The sequence below is a fragment of the Saimiri boliviensis genome, chromosome 1 (assembly GCF_048565385.1).
Source record: "Saimiri boliviensis isolate mSaiBol1 chromosome 1, mSaiBol1.pri, whole genome shotgun sequence".
In the NCBI taxonomy this organism is placed as follows: domain Eukaryota; kingdom Metazoa; phylum Chordata; class Mammalia; order Primates; family Cebidae; genus Saimiri; species Saimiri boliviensis.
Window position 1 is genome coordinate 19,778,703 of NC_133449.1, and position 13,568 is coordinate 19,792,270.

Sequence of the window (13,568 nt, forward strand, 5' to 3'; positions counted from 1 at the left end):
TCTACATTACTAGTAAATGTCAAGACATACCTACCAGTCAATAGTCTTAACTGGTATATGTGGTATAGTCCTAAATCCAAGACACACAGAAAACATTCTTATTCAAAAACATTGTCATTTACTTAACATGTGAATTTGAATTAAAAATAAAAGTAAATCCATTCGGACATATGGCTATAAACACTCTCCTGATGAATCAAACAGCACTTAACTGCTACTTAACTAAAAAGCATATATAAATTACCAGATAGGAAACATCCCATAGTCAGCTCATCTCTGAAGACCCATTCTTTACCTTCTAAATCTTTCTCAAATCCATCCATTCTCTTGATGGCTACTTTCCTATCCAATCATATTATATGGTCTGCCCTTGCTCTTCTGTCCCATGTCTGTAACACACTCTCCACAAAGACTGTGGTGTAAGATTGATAGTCAAAGGTATCAATCCACACTCTCACTCCAAACCTTCCAAAGGGTTTGAAATGAAAAGCAAAACTCTGAATATAGCCCACAACGCGACCTGGTTGGTTCCTGGCTGTCTTTCTACTGGTATTCTCGTAGCTTTTATGTTTTGGGAAAAACGAGGGTTCAAACTCCTCAGAGGTACCACGCTTCCCCTCAGCACAGAGGTACCAAACTTCCCCTCAGTACAGGTGTATTCTGTTCCTTTGTCACAGAATGATATTCTTTCTCACTCTCATTCTGTATTTAGCTTAATTTTTCACAAATTCATCCATTTGACAAATATTTATCAAGTGGCTACCACACGCCAGGCACTATTCTAAGTACTGGGATAAAGCAGGGAATAATATCTTTATTCTTGAGATTATTTTCTGTTCCAAGTGAGACAAATAAAAAACAAGTAAAAAGATAAGTTAGACAGTTTTACATATTAAAAGGAGAGAAATATCAGAGAAAGTGGATAGAAGATATTGGGCAATGACAAGAGTGTTAATAATTTGAAGCTGAGGATTATGAAGAATCTCTATAACAAGATGGCATATGAGAAAAAAATCTGAAGAAACAGAGAATTAGTCAAGCATGTATCTGTAGGAAGATATCTCCAACAGAGAAAATAGAAAATAAGCCAGTACGACTGAAAGAGACATGGAGTGAAGAGTAAGACAGGCAACAAGGGGCCAGATCCTTACAGGTCACTAGAATACCTTGAGCTTTTTAAAATTTGTCTGAGATGGAGTCTTGCTCTGTTGCCCAGGTTGGAGTGCAGTGGCATGTTCATGGCTCACTGCAACCTCCATCTCATAGGTTCAAACTATTCTCCTGCCTCAGCCTCCCTAGTAGCTGAGATCACAGGTACATGCCACCACACCTGGCTAATTTTTTTATTTTTATTTTTTTAAATAAAGACAGGGTTTCACCATGTTGGCCAGGCTGGTCTTGAACTCCTGACTTCATGATCCACCAACCTCAGCCTCCCAAAGTGCTGGGATTACAACCGTGATGCACCGCACACGGTCCAATAACTTGAGCCTTTATTCTGACTTCAGGCAGGAAACCATTAGAGTTTTGAGGAAAGGAGTGAGTTACCTTGACTTTTCTTACACTCAAGTTACTGTGTAGAGAGTGGACTCCATAAGGGAGAAAAGAGAGACAAGAAGATATGTGAGAACCCTGATGGAATGCTAATCCAGGGGAGAAGTAATGAGGACTAAATCAAAAGAGAAGTGGCGGCAGAAGGGTAACTGAATTTGGAGAGCCCTCAAGATGTGCTAAGATTAGATCTGGGATGGGAGAAAAAAGGAAGTCAAGGATTCCCCCTATTTTTTGGCATAAGATAAGAACAGACTTTCTATTTATGATAAAGATAAGACATCATAATTTATCCAGTCTACATTTTCTAATTTACTAACGTGAGATTGTTCCTAATAGCTAATGATAGCTTAATTTTCCTGTTATTGGTTATTTATGCCTTCTCTTTTTTGATGAGTCTCTGAGGTTGTCAACTCCATTGTCTTTTCAAAGTAATTCCTGGGATAATTAATCATTCTGTTTATTCTCTATTTTACTCATACCAGCTCTCCTATTTTTATTATTTGCTTCCTTTTACATTCTTTGGTTTTATTCTCTTCTTTTTAGAGTTTCTGGATAAATGCTTAGCTCATAAATTTTCGGTCTTTCTAATTTTCTAATGTAATCATTAGAACCTACATATTCTCTATGTTCTGTTTTCATTTTTTTTTTTTGAGACAGAGTTTCGCTCTTGTTACCCAGGCTGGAGTGCAATGGCGCAATCTCGGCTCACCGCAACCTCCGCCTCCTGGGTTCAGGCAATTCTCCTGCCTCAGCCTCCTGAGTAGCTCGGATTACAGGCACGCACCACCATGCCCAGCTACTTTTTTGTATTTTTAGCAGAGACGGGGTTTCACCATGTTGACTAGGATGGTCTCGATCTCTTGACCTCGTGATCCACCCGCCTCAGCCTCCCAAAGTGCTGGGATTACAGGCTGGAGCCACCGCACTCGGCCTCTGTTTTCGTTCTAATCCACAAGTTTATGTAGCATTTTCACTAGAATTCCTTCAAAAGTTGCTAATTTCCACTGAATTATCTTTTTGTCTGTGGTCATACAACTCTATCTGGGCCTGATCTCATCAGAATTATCTTTTTGTTACTGAGAAAGTCTGTGACTGGTTAGGGGAATGTAAGAAGAGTGGGAAAAGGAAAAAAAAAGAGGTGGGAAAGAATGATATGAAAAGACAAGACATGGGGAATTGAAAAAAAAAAATGCATACAAAAAACATAGTTCTCATACTCAAGAACTGTGCAATCTAGCAGAGGAGGAAACAACCCCCCTTCTTAATTCTAAAATGTCATTTACTTTAACATATGACAGATCTAACAACTTCCCTGCAGAGAAACAAAACTCTACCTTTAAAACATTTCCTATCTACAACCACTTTAAAATAAGTGTTGTAGAACGGTGAAAATAAACCACAAACAACTCAATGAAATGCAAGGCAGACAGTAGTAGTAAAGAAAGGTTCGAGTAACATGCCAAAGAGGGCAGACAAGGGAGTAACTATCAATGAATGAGCACTGGGAAAGATCTAGAAAAGCTTCATCAAAGGGACCATATTAAAAGACGAGAAGGATAGTTAATCACAAAATGTTTATAAAACTGGATTTTTAAAAAGCAAAAATTATATACACCAATTTTGTTTAAAATTTATAAAGGAGTATTTTAAGTAAAAAAAAAAAAAATGAACGTAAACTAGGACTGGAGGCACAGAAGTGTACAGTATGTTTGGATAACAGTATACAGTCTAGTGCATTAAAGCAAAGGACTTCTAAGGAATTCAAGAGATATGGTAGGCCTATAATCCCAGCATTTTGGGAGGCCAAGGCAGGAGAATTGCTTGAAGCCAGGAGTTCAAGATTAGTCTGGCTATGGACACCATCTCTATAAAAATAAAAATGACCATGAGACAGAATGGTAGAGAATTGGCAAGTTACTGGATGCAGAGGTGCAGGAGAAAACAAATAGTTAAAGATAACTTTGAGGTTGAGGCTAAGAGTTTCTAGTTCTAGAGAACAGTAAAGTGAAACAGGATAAACAGTAAACAGGAAAATTTGGAAATATGAGTTCATTTTCTGACATTTTCAATTTGAGGAATGCCTGCAACATATAAGTGGAAACGTGTGGTACAAGGACAGACATGTATTAGATATTCAGAAAAAAAATGCAAGATGCAGATGTAAACTCACAGGGATGATACTTGAAAGGATTAAGGCAAATATACTCTCCTAAGAAATAAAATGTTAAGTACCTTCATTTTCCAATACTGAAACCAAAATTGAAAGAGGAAAATAAATTGGTCATGGTTACACAACAGCTATATGGTGGAAATACAGCAAATTGACTCTAAGGAAGCTAACCATTACCATTAAGCCAGACTGTCTTTCATACTTAAGGATATACAGAGGAAGAAGAGACTAATAAAAAAGCAATGAGAGGTGAAAAGGCTATGAGTGAAATACCACTCAGCAGAAGGGAACTACAAAGAGTTGGACGTGGTCAACAGACTGAGCAAAAAAAAAAAAGATACAGTGGAAATTATACTTTGTAACTGTCACTAACTTATAGCAGAGATACTACAAAGAGAGGCAGAATTTTAAAAAGGTATGGGGTAGAGTATAAATTCTGACAAGCAGCCCATGAGAGAAGCACAGTAGAGATAAAGCTTTTTAGGATGAACAGGCAGAATAGCACAGTGGGTGAAGGGAAGAGGGGAAAGACTGAACATTCAAGATGGAAAAACAACAGCACACAGATAAAGCGGAAGAGTTAAGTACAGGATAGTAACTAGGGATCTGATAAAGCACTGAAGAAAGCTACAAAGAAGAGTTAAAGTATGAGACCTGAAGAAACATTAATTTTCTCAATTGAGAGCTTTTTAGTATATACATTAGCTTTATAACTATGTAACTATTTGGATACGGAAAAGGAGGAGAATTATTTTATCCTCACAGCCTAGGCAGAATGAAGTAAAGAAGGCATCGGCAGGGTGCGGTCGCCCACGCCTGTAATCCCAGCACTTTGGGAGGCGGGCGGATCATGAGGTCAAGAGATTGAGACCATCCTGGCCAACATGGTGAAACTCCATCTCTACTAAAAATACAAAAAAAAAGAAGGCATCAAAGAAAATTTTAGTGTGAGGGGATCATGTGAACAGCCCAAAAGTCACTGAAACATACAAATATAAATTCTAGTAAGGTCCTTCTTATGAGTGGTTTTTACGTTTGTATTTCTAAAAAAGCTAAAGGTTGTGGCTCAAAAGATTAAGTAATACACTTTAAGACATGTATTACCTATTTTTATCATCACTAAAAAGATACAATCAACCGTTTTTAGACAAACATAGAAAAGGTTGCTTTTTTCTATAATTATTAACAGAATTCACTATTGAACAGCAGCAAAAGAGAAAGGAAAAAGAGCTTTCTCAGAGAATATAAAGAAGAAATATGAATATAAAACTAAATTCTAAGATTGACATTGATGAAATTAAGAACAAAATACTTTGATTTTATTTGTGCAGTGACTCAAATCCCAGAACTTTGAGAGGCCGAAACAGGTGGATCACTTGAGGTCAGGCGTTTGAGATCAGCCTGGCCAACATGGTGAAGCCCTCTCCCTAGAAAAAATACAAAAATTAGCTATCGTGGTGGCATGCCCCTGTATTCCCAGCTACTAGGGAGGCTGAGGCAAAAGAATTGCTTGAACTCAGGAGGCAGAGGTTGCAGTGAACTGAGATCACATTATGGCCCAAGAACTGCTTGAACTCAGGAGGCAGAGGTTGCAGTAAGCCAAGATTGCACCACTGCACTCTAGCCTGGGTGACAGAGCAAGACTCCATCTCAAAAAAGAAAAGAAAAGAAGAAATAAGACTATGAGCTGAATATAAAAGAGCAAAAGTATTTTATAAGAAATGAGTTAACAGGGCAAGCATCAAGAGCCTAGGAGGATCAATGACAGTTACAGGACACAGCAAATACATAGAGGCCAGAGGCACTCTCTTAATTCCAGGTTCTACAGAGGAAGTTAAGCAGGGAAAAACTGTTGTACTCCATAACTCCTTTTCCCATTCTACATATTGCTAAAGCCTAAGAACCCAAAATGGTCTTAGTGGTCCTCAAAAACTCCCAGCTCACTTCTTTTCAGCCCAACCTCCAAGTGCCTAAAACAATTTCAGCTTCACAGTCTATTTCTCAAAAATCTGCTTTTGCCAACGTCTTTAATCCACAATGACTCCATGACAGTAGAGTCCAGGGGTATAAAAAACATACGGCTGGGGTATAAAAAGTAAAATAATGAGAATGCCACCCAGTCTACTATCATTTGTATTTCAGGGACAGCAGGATGAAAATCTTCTCTTTATCTGGTGAACCAGACAAGATGATAAATTCAGATCTTAGAGAATTCCAGAGAAAACAGAATGAATGTAATTGAAATAGAAATCCTTCAAACAACATGCCAAAGTATTTACAAGTACTTAATATATAAAAGAAACTCCCAATCATGCAAGTCATTATTTTCTTCCAATACACTGAACATATTTTCTTCTGAATAGAAAAGTAAACTGCATTACAATTAAATAGAAATTGGAACTCAAATATCATTAATAAGTAACCCATACAGAGACAACCACTGATATACCAAATGTGAAAAAAAAGCATACTTAAATCTTCAGAAGTAAAGAGAATGGCAAGTTATGCCTTATCTACTGATATTAAAATATAGCTTTAAAGTTTAAAAATAAGTGCTGCATTTTTTGCCTTTGGAAAAAACCTTCCTTCCTCCATTATCATCAGTGATTTTAATCATTCCACAAAAAAGTACTTTGTTGTCCTTTCCCAAAAGTTGTACAGTAGCAATCAGTAGAAATTTTATACTATAATTTTTTATATTAGGCTTTCATAGACACATTATAGATACTGCTGTTATTAAGTTATAAATAATAGTTTTAACACTAGAAATAGACTAAACAAGATTAAACAGTGTCCAAAGTAAGAAACATTAGCTGCAAACTCTTCTGGTATTAACTAAATGACTATTCTTACAAGACAGGAGTAGCAAATAGGTTCTGTCTTGCCTATCAACTCTCAACAACTGGTTTTACTTTTTGAAGCAATATATCAAAAATTCTGGGCTAGGTTTAGATAGAAAGATGCTATGAAAAATGGCTGTGTTGAGAATTCTAATACATATTTGCCATTCCTGTTACTGAGTCTCACAATCAATACTGATTTCAATTATTAGCGTCTGAGTTCTAAGTGTTTTTTTTACAAGGTAGGCAAGATTTTAAATAGTTTGATTTTTTTTCAATCTTCAGTGTGAATACTTGCACTTGACATTTTAAATCTATTCAAATTTCCACAAAGACTAATTGTATACCTGGCATGCCAGTAGCAAGACCCTGACCAAAAGCCAAAGTTGGATTTGCTGCTGCAGCTGCTGCAAGTGATTCTGCTTGCTGCCCTTGCTGACCCTGATTGGGAGTAAGAGGACGCTGACCTGCTCCAGCACGGAGAACCTACAAAGGTAAAACAATTTTCTTAAAATCAATATAAAATAACAGATAAGTAAATTTATCTTGGACAACTGTGTATTTATTACAAATAGCCTTTGGATATTCTTTAAACATTTACAGCACCGAAATGTAGATTTAGCATGAAAAATCACAAAATACATTAACATCAAAAACACAATCACTAGCTCTTAACTAGAACAATCTATAAATCAACATGGAGGTTATAGAAAATCTTTGGTTAAAAACTTTTTATATTTGTGCTCTTTAACAAGGTAGTTTAGTTTAGTTTAGTTTTTTTTTTTTTTTTTTGAGACGGAGTTTTGCTCTTGTTACCCAGGCTGGAGTGCAATGGCGCGATCTCGACTCACTGCAACCTCTGCCGCCTGGGTTCAGGCAATTCTCCTGTCTCAGCCTCCTGAGTAGCTGGGGTTACAGGCACGCACAACCATGCCCAGCTAATTTTTTGTATTTTTAGTAGAGACAGGGTTTCGCTATGTTGACCAGGATGGTCTCGATCTCTTGACCTTGTGATCCACCCGCCTCGGCCTCCCAAAGTGCTGGGATTACAGGCTTGAGCCACCACGCCCGGTCAACAAGGTAGTTTAAAAAAAAAAATAATGATAATGAGCTTTCATCATTCTTGAAAACAGAGAATACTCCAGCCTTATGTCCATGGGAACCAAGTCCGAACTGTGGAGGGCACAAGCTGTGGCAGGGCCTGGAAGACGTGCCTCAGTGATTATCTCAGTCCTGCCACCTTGTGGAAGATATTTTAAAGGAATCATAAACTCATGTGACCAGCAGGGAGGACAACATCAAAGAATCTTTCCTGCTTAAAATCAGCCGCTGTTCAGAGCCAGCACCTGGAAGGGGACACGCCCTCTCCTGGGGCCACATCTTCACTTTAAGGTAGGTGGTGCATCTCTATCCTGGTAATCTCTGACTGCATCTTCCTCTGTTCGTTGGCCACAATGTTTAATTCTTGAGAAGTGGATGTTGAACAAGTCAAGTCCTTGTCACTCTAAGCCAAAACTCTCATTTGACTTGGAAGATTTCTGCTTCCGTTTTTTCCCTCTTTTTCTTTTCTTTCGCTCTTCTTTTTCTTGTGTTTCTCTTTACTTCAGAGGAACTGGAACTGCTCCATCTTCATCTGAGGTAGAATCCTTCAGTAACTGTTTTAACTGCTGTATCTTTACATCCTTTTCATGTCTTTTATTGCTTCATATGATGTCATCCATGGGATCTTCGTGTGCTACTCTGAACTGTTCTAACTTCTGGTTGCCTCTAATAAAGAAAGGGCATTCTTTGTCGCCGATTCGGTGACTATACCATTTGCAACGCCAACCCAAGCATTCTTTAACCTTGCTGCTTTAGAAATGACCGTTCCATCACCAAGAAATTATGAAGCAGTCCAATGAAAAGTAACTGCGTAACTTGACTTCTTTCCCCAGTGGCACCTGAAGTCCTTTAGTTGGTGTTCAAGCCAGAAATTTCCTGGCATGTTCATTGCCTGGTACATCTGGTACACAGTCTTCTGGCTTAGTCTCATCTTCCTTGATAAACCCAGGAGGAGATTTTTCATAAAAGGACTCCAGGTGCTTGCATCGCCACTACTGCTCCGTGTGCCGCTGCCCCGCAGCTCACCCAGGAGGGGGCCAAAGTCCCGGCCTCAGCCGCCTGATCCCCCACCTCCCCGTCCCCAGTCCCCAGTCGGTGCGTGGAGCCCCAAAGCTCAGCCACCAAGTCCACTGCTGACGGTTAGTGGGTTTTTTTTGTTTTGTTTTGTTTTGTTTTGTTTTGTTTTTTAAGATTTGTTTGGGACTGGGAGGAATGGCAAAATCTTAGATAAACAACTTTAAAATTAGATGTTTTTCTCTCTCTCTCTCTTTTTTTCTTTAGAGACAAAGCCTCACTCTGTCGCACAGGCTGGAAGTGCAATGGCATGATCTTGGCTCACTGCAACCTCTGCCTTCTGGGTTTAAGTGATTCCCACCTCAGCCTCCCCAGTAGCTGGGACTACAGGCGCATGCCACAATGCCTGACTAAGTTTTTGTATTTTTAGTAGAGATGGGGTTTCACCATGTTGACCAGATTGGTCTTGAACGCCTGACCTCAAGTGATTCACATGCCTCAGCCTCCCAAAGTGCTGGAATTACAGGCAGGAGCCACTGTGCCTGGCCTAAAATTAGATTGTATTAAAATTATTTTCTAAGGCTGAAAACGGAAATACGGAAAGATTAGGCAAATAAATTGTGAATTTGTTATGAGACTGATGCAGACCAAACCAAGTTTTCAGGATTCAGAAGCCTTAATAAAAGTGAGTAAAAGCTGCTTTTAAACATGTATTTAAAAAAAAACACAAGATTTTATCAAAACATGAAAACTTAGTCTGGTCAAGGTTTACTATTCTGGAATACACAGCTGTTGTAGCAATCATACAGAAGCGTGATAAACTTAATCATTAATTTTAAACAACTCAGGACAAGAGGGAGTCATTTTAAGTCCCTCCCTATAAGTAAGCATCAAACACAGGTGTGCATATTTTAAGCTAACGTGACATGTTTGTCCAAAGATACAGATTAAAAAATAATTTATTAAACTATGAAGTGACTCAAGGATTGAGTCAAAGACAGCTTCAAAAGAGCATCTATTTAGAATTAAAATACATTAGCCGAGTGCAGTGGCTCACGCCTGTAATCCCAACACTTTAAGACCAGCCTGGCCAACACAGTAAAACCCCATTTCTACTAAAAATAGAAAAAATTAGCAGAGCATGATGACACATAACTGTAATCCCAGCTACTTGGGAAAGACTGAGACATAAGATTCAGTTGAACCCAGGAAGCAGAGGTTGCAGTGAGGCGAGATCACACCACTACACTCCACCCTAGGCACAAAGTAAGACTGTCTCAAAAAAAAAAAAAAAAAAAAAAAAGAAAGAAAGAAAAGAAAAAAAAAGTAAAGAATTAAAATATATTAAAGGAAATTCAAAATAAAGTTTAATTTCCCAGTAAGTAATACCATACTTTTAATTCAGCTGCTTCTTTGGTATAAATACAAGAAATGTGAAAACCAGAATTCTGATATTTATTTTAGTGTTTTAAGATTTACCAAGTTCTTTTGAAGAGGGATGAATTTTTTTTTTTTTTTTCCTGAGACAGAGTCTTCTTCTGTTGCCAGACTGGAGTGCGGTGGTGCGATTTCAGCTCACTGCAACCTCCACCTCCTGGGTTCAAGTGACTTCCCCTGCCTCAGCCTCCCGAGTAGCTGGGACTACAGGCATATACCACCACACCCAGCTAATTTTTTATATTTTAGTAGAGACAGCATTTCAGCATGTTGGCCAGGATGGTCTTGATCTCCTGACCTTGTGATCTGCCCTCCTCAGCCTTCCAAAGTGCTGAGATTACAGGCGTGAGCCACCGCACCCAGCCTGAAAAGGGCTGAGATTTTAAAGATAAATCCAATAATAAACATCTTTCTTTTTCTGGAAATTAAAGCTAAATGTTAGTGAAAATATTTCATCATTTCTTGGTAAAAATATAAAATATCTAGTAATCTTCTACTGATCAGAAATGCATTAACATTTAAAATTGTAATTTAAATACTTGAAGAAATAATTACTTTAATAGGAACACTATTTACATACCAATAAAAAGTGATGAAGAGAAATTTAGAAACTGCTAGAGATTTCAAGACTGCAAAATAACAGAAACTGAATACAACCAAATCTTTAAATTCATATAATACTGATTGGGGGGAAAAAATTCATGTATAAATACTCGTGTATCAACTATACGTCAGGAATCATGTTATATGCTGAGAAAACCAAAGTCAAAAAAACATAAACCTTAAACATCAGGAGCTCAAAGAATTTCAAAGAATACTTGGTATTACTTAATAAAAGGCAGGCCTACCTGTTGCTGTCCAGGCTGAGCTTGTGATGCTGCTTGCTGATTGGCTGTGTTATTTGCCGCAGCTGCAGCTTGTTGCTGAAATAAGTTGGCTGGATACACCCCCCATGGAACACCATAATACTGAGGTGGAACCACCGCTGGACCTAAACCCCACACCCAACCCCCCACAAAAAAAGTTACTAAATTTTATAGAGACATGAGATTAGTTGCCTATCATTAGATTATAAAGGGGGTAGGAAAAAGACTTAGAGAAGAACATGTCTTTATAATAAAAGACAAAGTGTTGATGGGTGACAGTAACAACCTTGAAGGGAAAAGATGAGAACCCAACCTCAAGGCTACCAATGTCCCAACTGATAGGACATTTAACTATCTATTCAACATTTAATGAATGCCAATTTATGGGTCTGACACTGACACAAATAATATATTCAGGGAACACAGATTCCATAAAACTACAATTTTTTAAATACTCAATCCACCACTTCTCTCATGACAGAATTTTCTGACTACAAAGAAGAATTACAAAATAATTTTATTTTTTACAAAATAATTTTATTTTATTTTATTTTTTTAAAGAAGGTGTTCCACCATGTTGTTCAGGCTGGTCTTGAACTCCCAACCTCAGGTGATCTGCCCACCTTGGCCTCCAAAGTGCTTGGATTACAGGCGTGAGCCACCACACTGAGCCACAAAATAATTTTTAAATATTTTACTTTCTAATCTATAATATAAAACTGGGAATATTCTGGTACCAAGCATGCTTGAAAACCTTAAATTTTAAGATATTTTTCATATTTCAGAGTTAGTCAAAATTACCACAAAGCAACTGCAAATTATATGAAAACAAATGAGACAACAGTGTTTATGTAGTTAGGAAAATGAAACTGAGTCAAGACAAGAAAAAACTAGATAATGTTAAGTACAAAGGAAAATAGAAGGCAAACTAGGAAAATAAAACTGAAATGTTCCTGCTCTAGTCTACTTTATTCAAGATAATATTTGGTTCCTGGAGAGTAAATAGTTTTATGTATAATAAGCTTCACCATTAAAGTAATTAATAAAATGTCATGATTCCTGACTTACGTAACAAACATGTTTTAAAATCATATCAGTAGAATTTTAGGACATCTCAAGTTATACTAATATATTTTTAAAAGACAAACTTTAGGTTTCCTCTTGCATTCAAAGGTGAAAAAAGCCCAGTATATTTGACTGAATCACTAAAATAAAAAGCTTTAAAAACTTAAAAGCAAAAATATATTTCTGACAGATGTTTGATAGTCAGGTAAGCTGAACCTAAAATGAGAGCTATTAAAACACTGAATAGAGTTTACCAAAAAAAAGCTGCATTATAAAAATAAAACAATAGAGTTTTATAAACTCTATTAATGACATCTACCTAGAAACTCATCCAACCTAGCCAGGAGCCTGAATTTACTGACATGGTAAAAATATTTTGGATACACTGGGACAAATCAAACAATATTATTGAAATTAATTTTATTGTTTTTTATTTTTATAATGTGGGCAGTACAAAATCTTAAACCACATTTTCTCACTCACATTGTATTTCTACTGGACAGTGCTGATCCTAGAAAGCCTAGGTCCAAAATGCATAGAATACACAAACTAAAAGACCTCTTAAAAGTTACTTCTTTTGGGCCCACCTGTTAATGGTTCTCTGCAGTATAACAACACTTTACATACTACCATCCAGTTAAAGGGCACCAGAAAAGCTCACATCCTTATAACAACATATCCAAGTCCACACCAAAAACGAACGAATGACAGCTTAGTTTCATTCTGGTAGCTAAGATATCAAATATAAATTTGAAATTTTCTCCCCCTGCTTTTTAAAACAAGATATTGACTTTAAAAGTCAGTCTCCTGAGAAAAGACTGTCAGAAGTGGATTTCAAATGGCAGTATTTCAGTGACAGTATCACTTAAAGCCAAAAAAACCAGTGACAGCCTCATGTTTTGGAAGTCAGCCCATTAGTAAACTCATTCCAATAAACAAAATTCTAAGGCTGACATCAACATATTCTTGCCTGTATAACCAACATAAATTGTGCCTCAGACTAACTCATTTCTGTCTTTGTTGCAACCTCAACCTGAAACCAACTCTTCCCAATAACCCTAACTAAGATCAGCAAATTGCTTTGCTTAAATAAGGCTGCCTGATCAGAGCACAACTTTTCCTTACTTATAAAGACAATAAATACAGCTTTTTGCTTTTGTTTTTTGTTTTTTAGACAGTCTCACTTTGTCACCCAGGCAGGGTGCTTTGGCATCCTAAAGAGCTAGGATTACAGGTGTGAGCCATTGCACTGGGCCAGCTTTGGCTTTTATTTCAGATTCTGAGTGGCAGTCTCAGGCTGAATGGTTTTTAGTAAGTTCTTTCCAACTTCATCCAAACTTTCTGTCCCCCAATTTGTTTATACATTTTAGCTTTGTTCAAGAAATTTTAGATACATATTTTCTCAGAATTACTGTATCTGTTTACCTTTCTCTATTCTATCCCTGGCCTACATATTAGGCCACCTACCTCTATTTTATTTTCTGAGAAGTAATTTTACTTTGCATTGTCTCTGTGAGTAAT

General features: G+C 37.3%; 1 protein-coding gene across 22 annotated transcripts in view; it reads right to left on the reverse strand.

The window, feature by feature from the left end:
• Positions 1-13,568, reverse strand: part of PUM2 (pumilio RNA binding family member 2) — a 115,516-nt gene that overhangs the window by 42,499 nt on the left and 59,449 nt on the right. For all 22 annotated transcript variants that reach the window (XM_074394503.1, XM_074394457.1, XM_074394500.1 and 19 more), the window contains 2 exons: positions 10,965-11,107; positions 6,912-7,050 (listed from right to left, as the gene is read on the reverse strand). In XM_074394503.1, the coding sequence (XP_074250604.1) occupies positions 6,912-7,050; positions 10,965-11,107 (282 nt within the window). The remainder of the gene's footprint in view (positions 1-6,911; positions 7,051-10,964; positions 11,108-13,568) is intronic.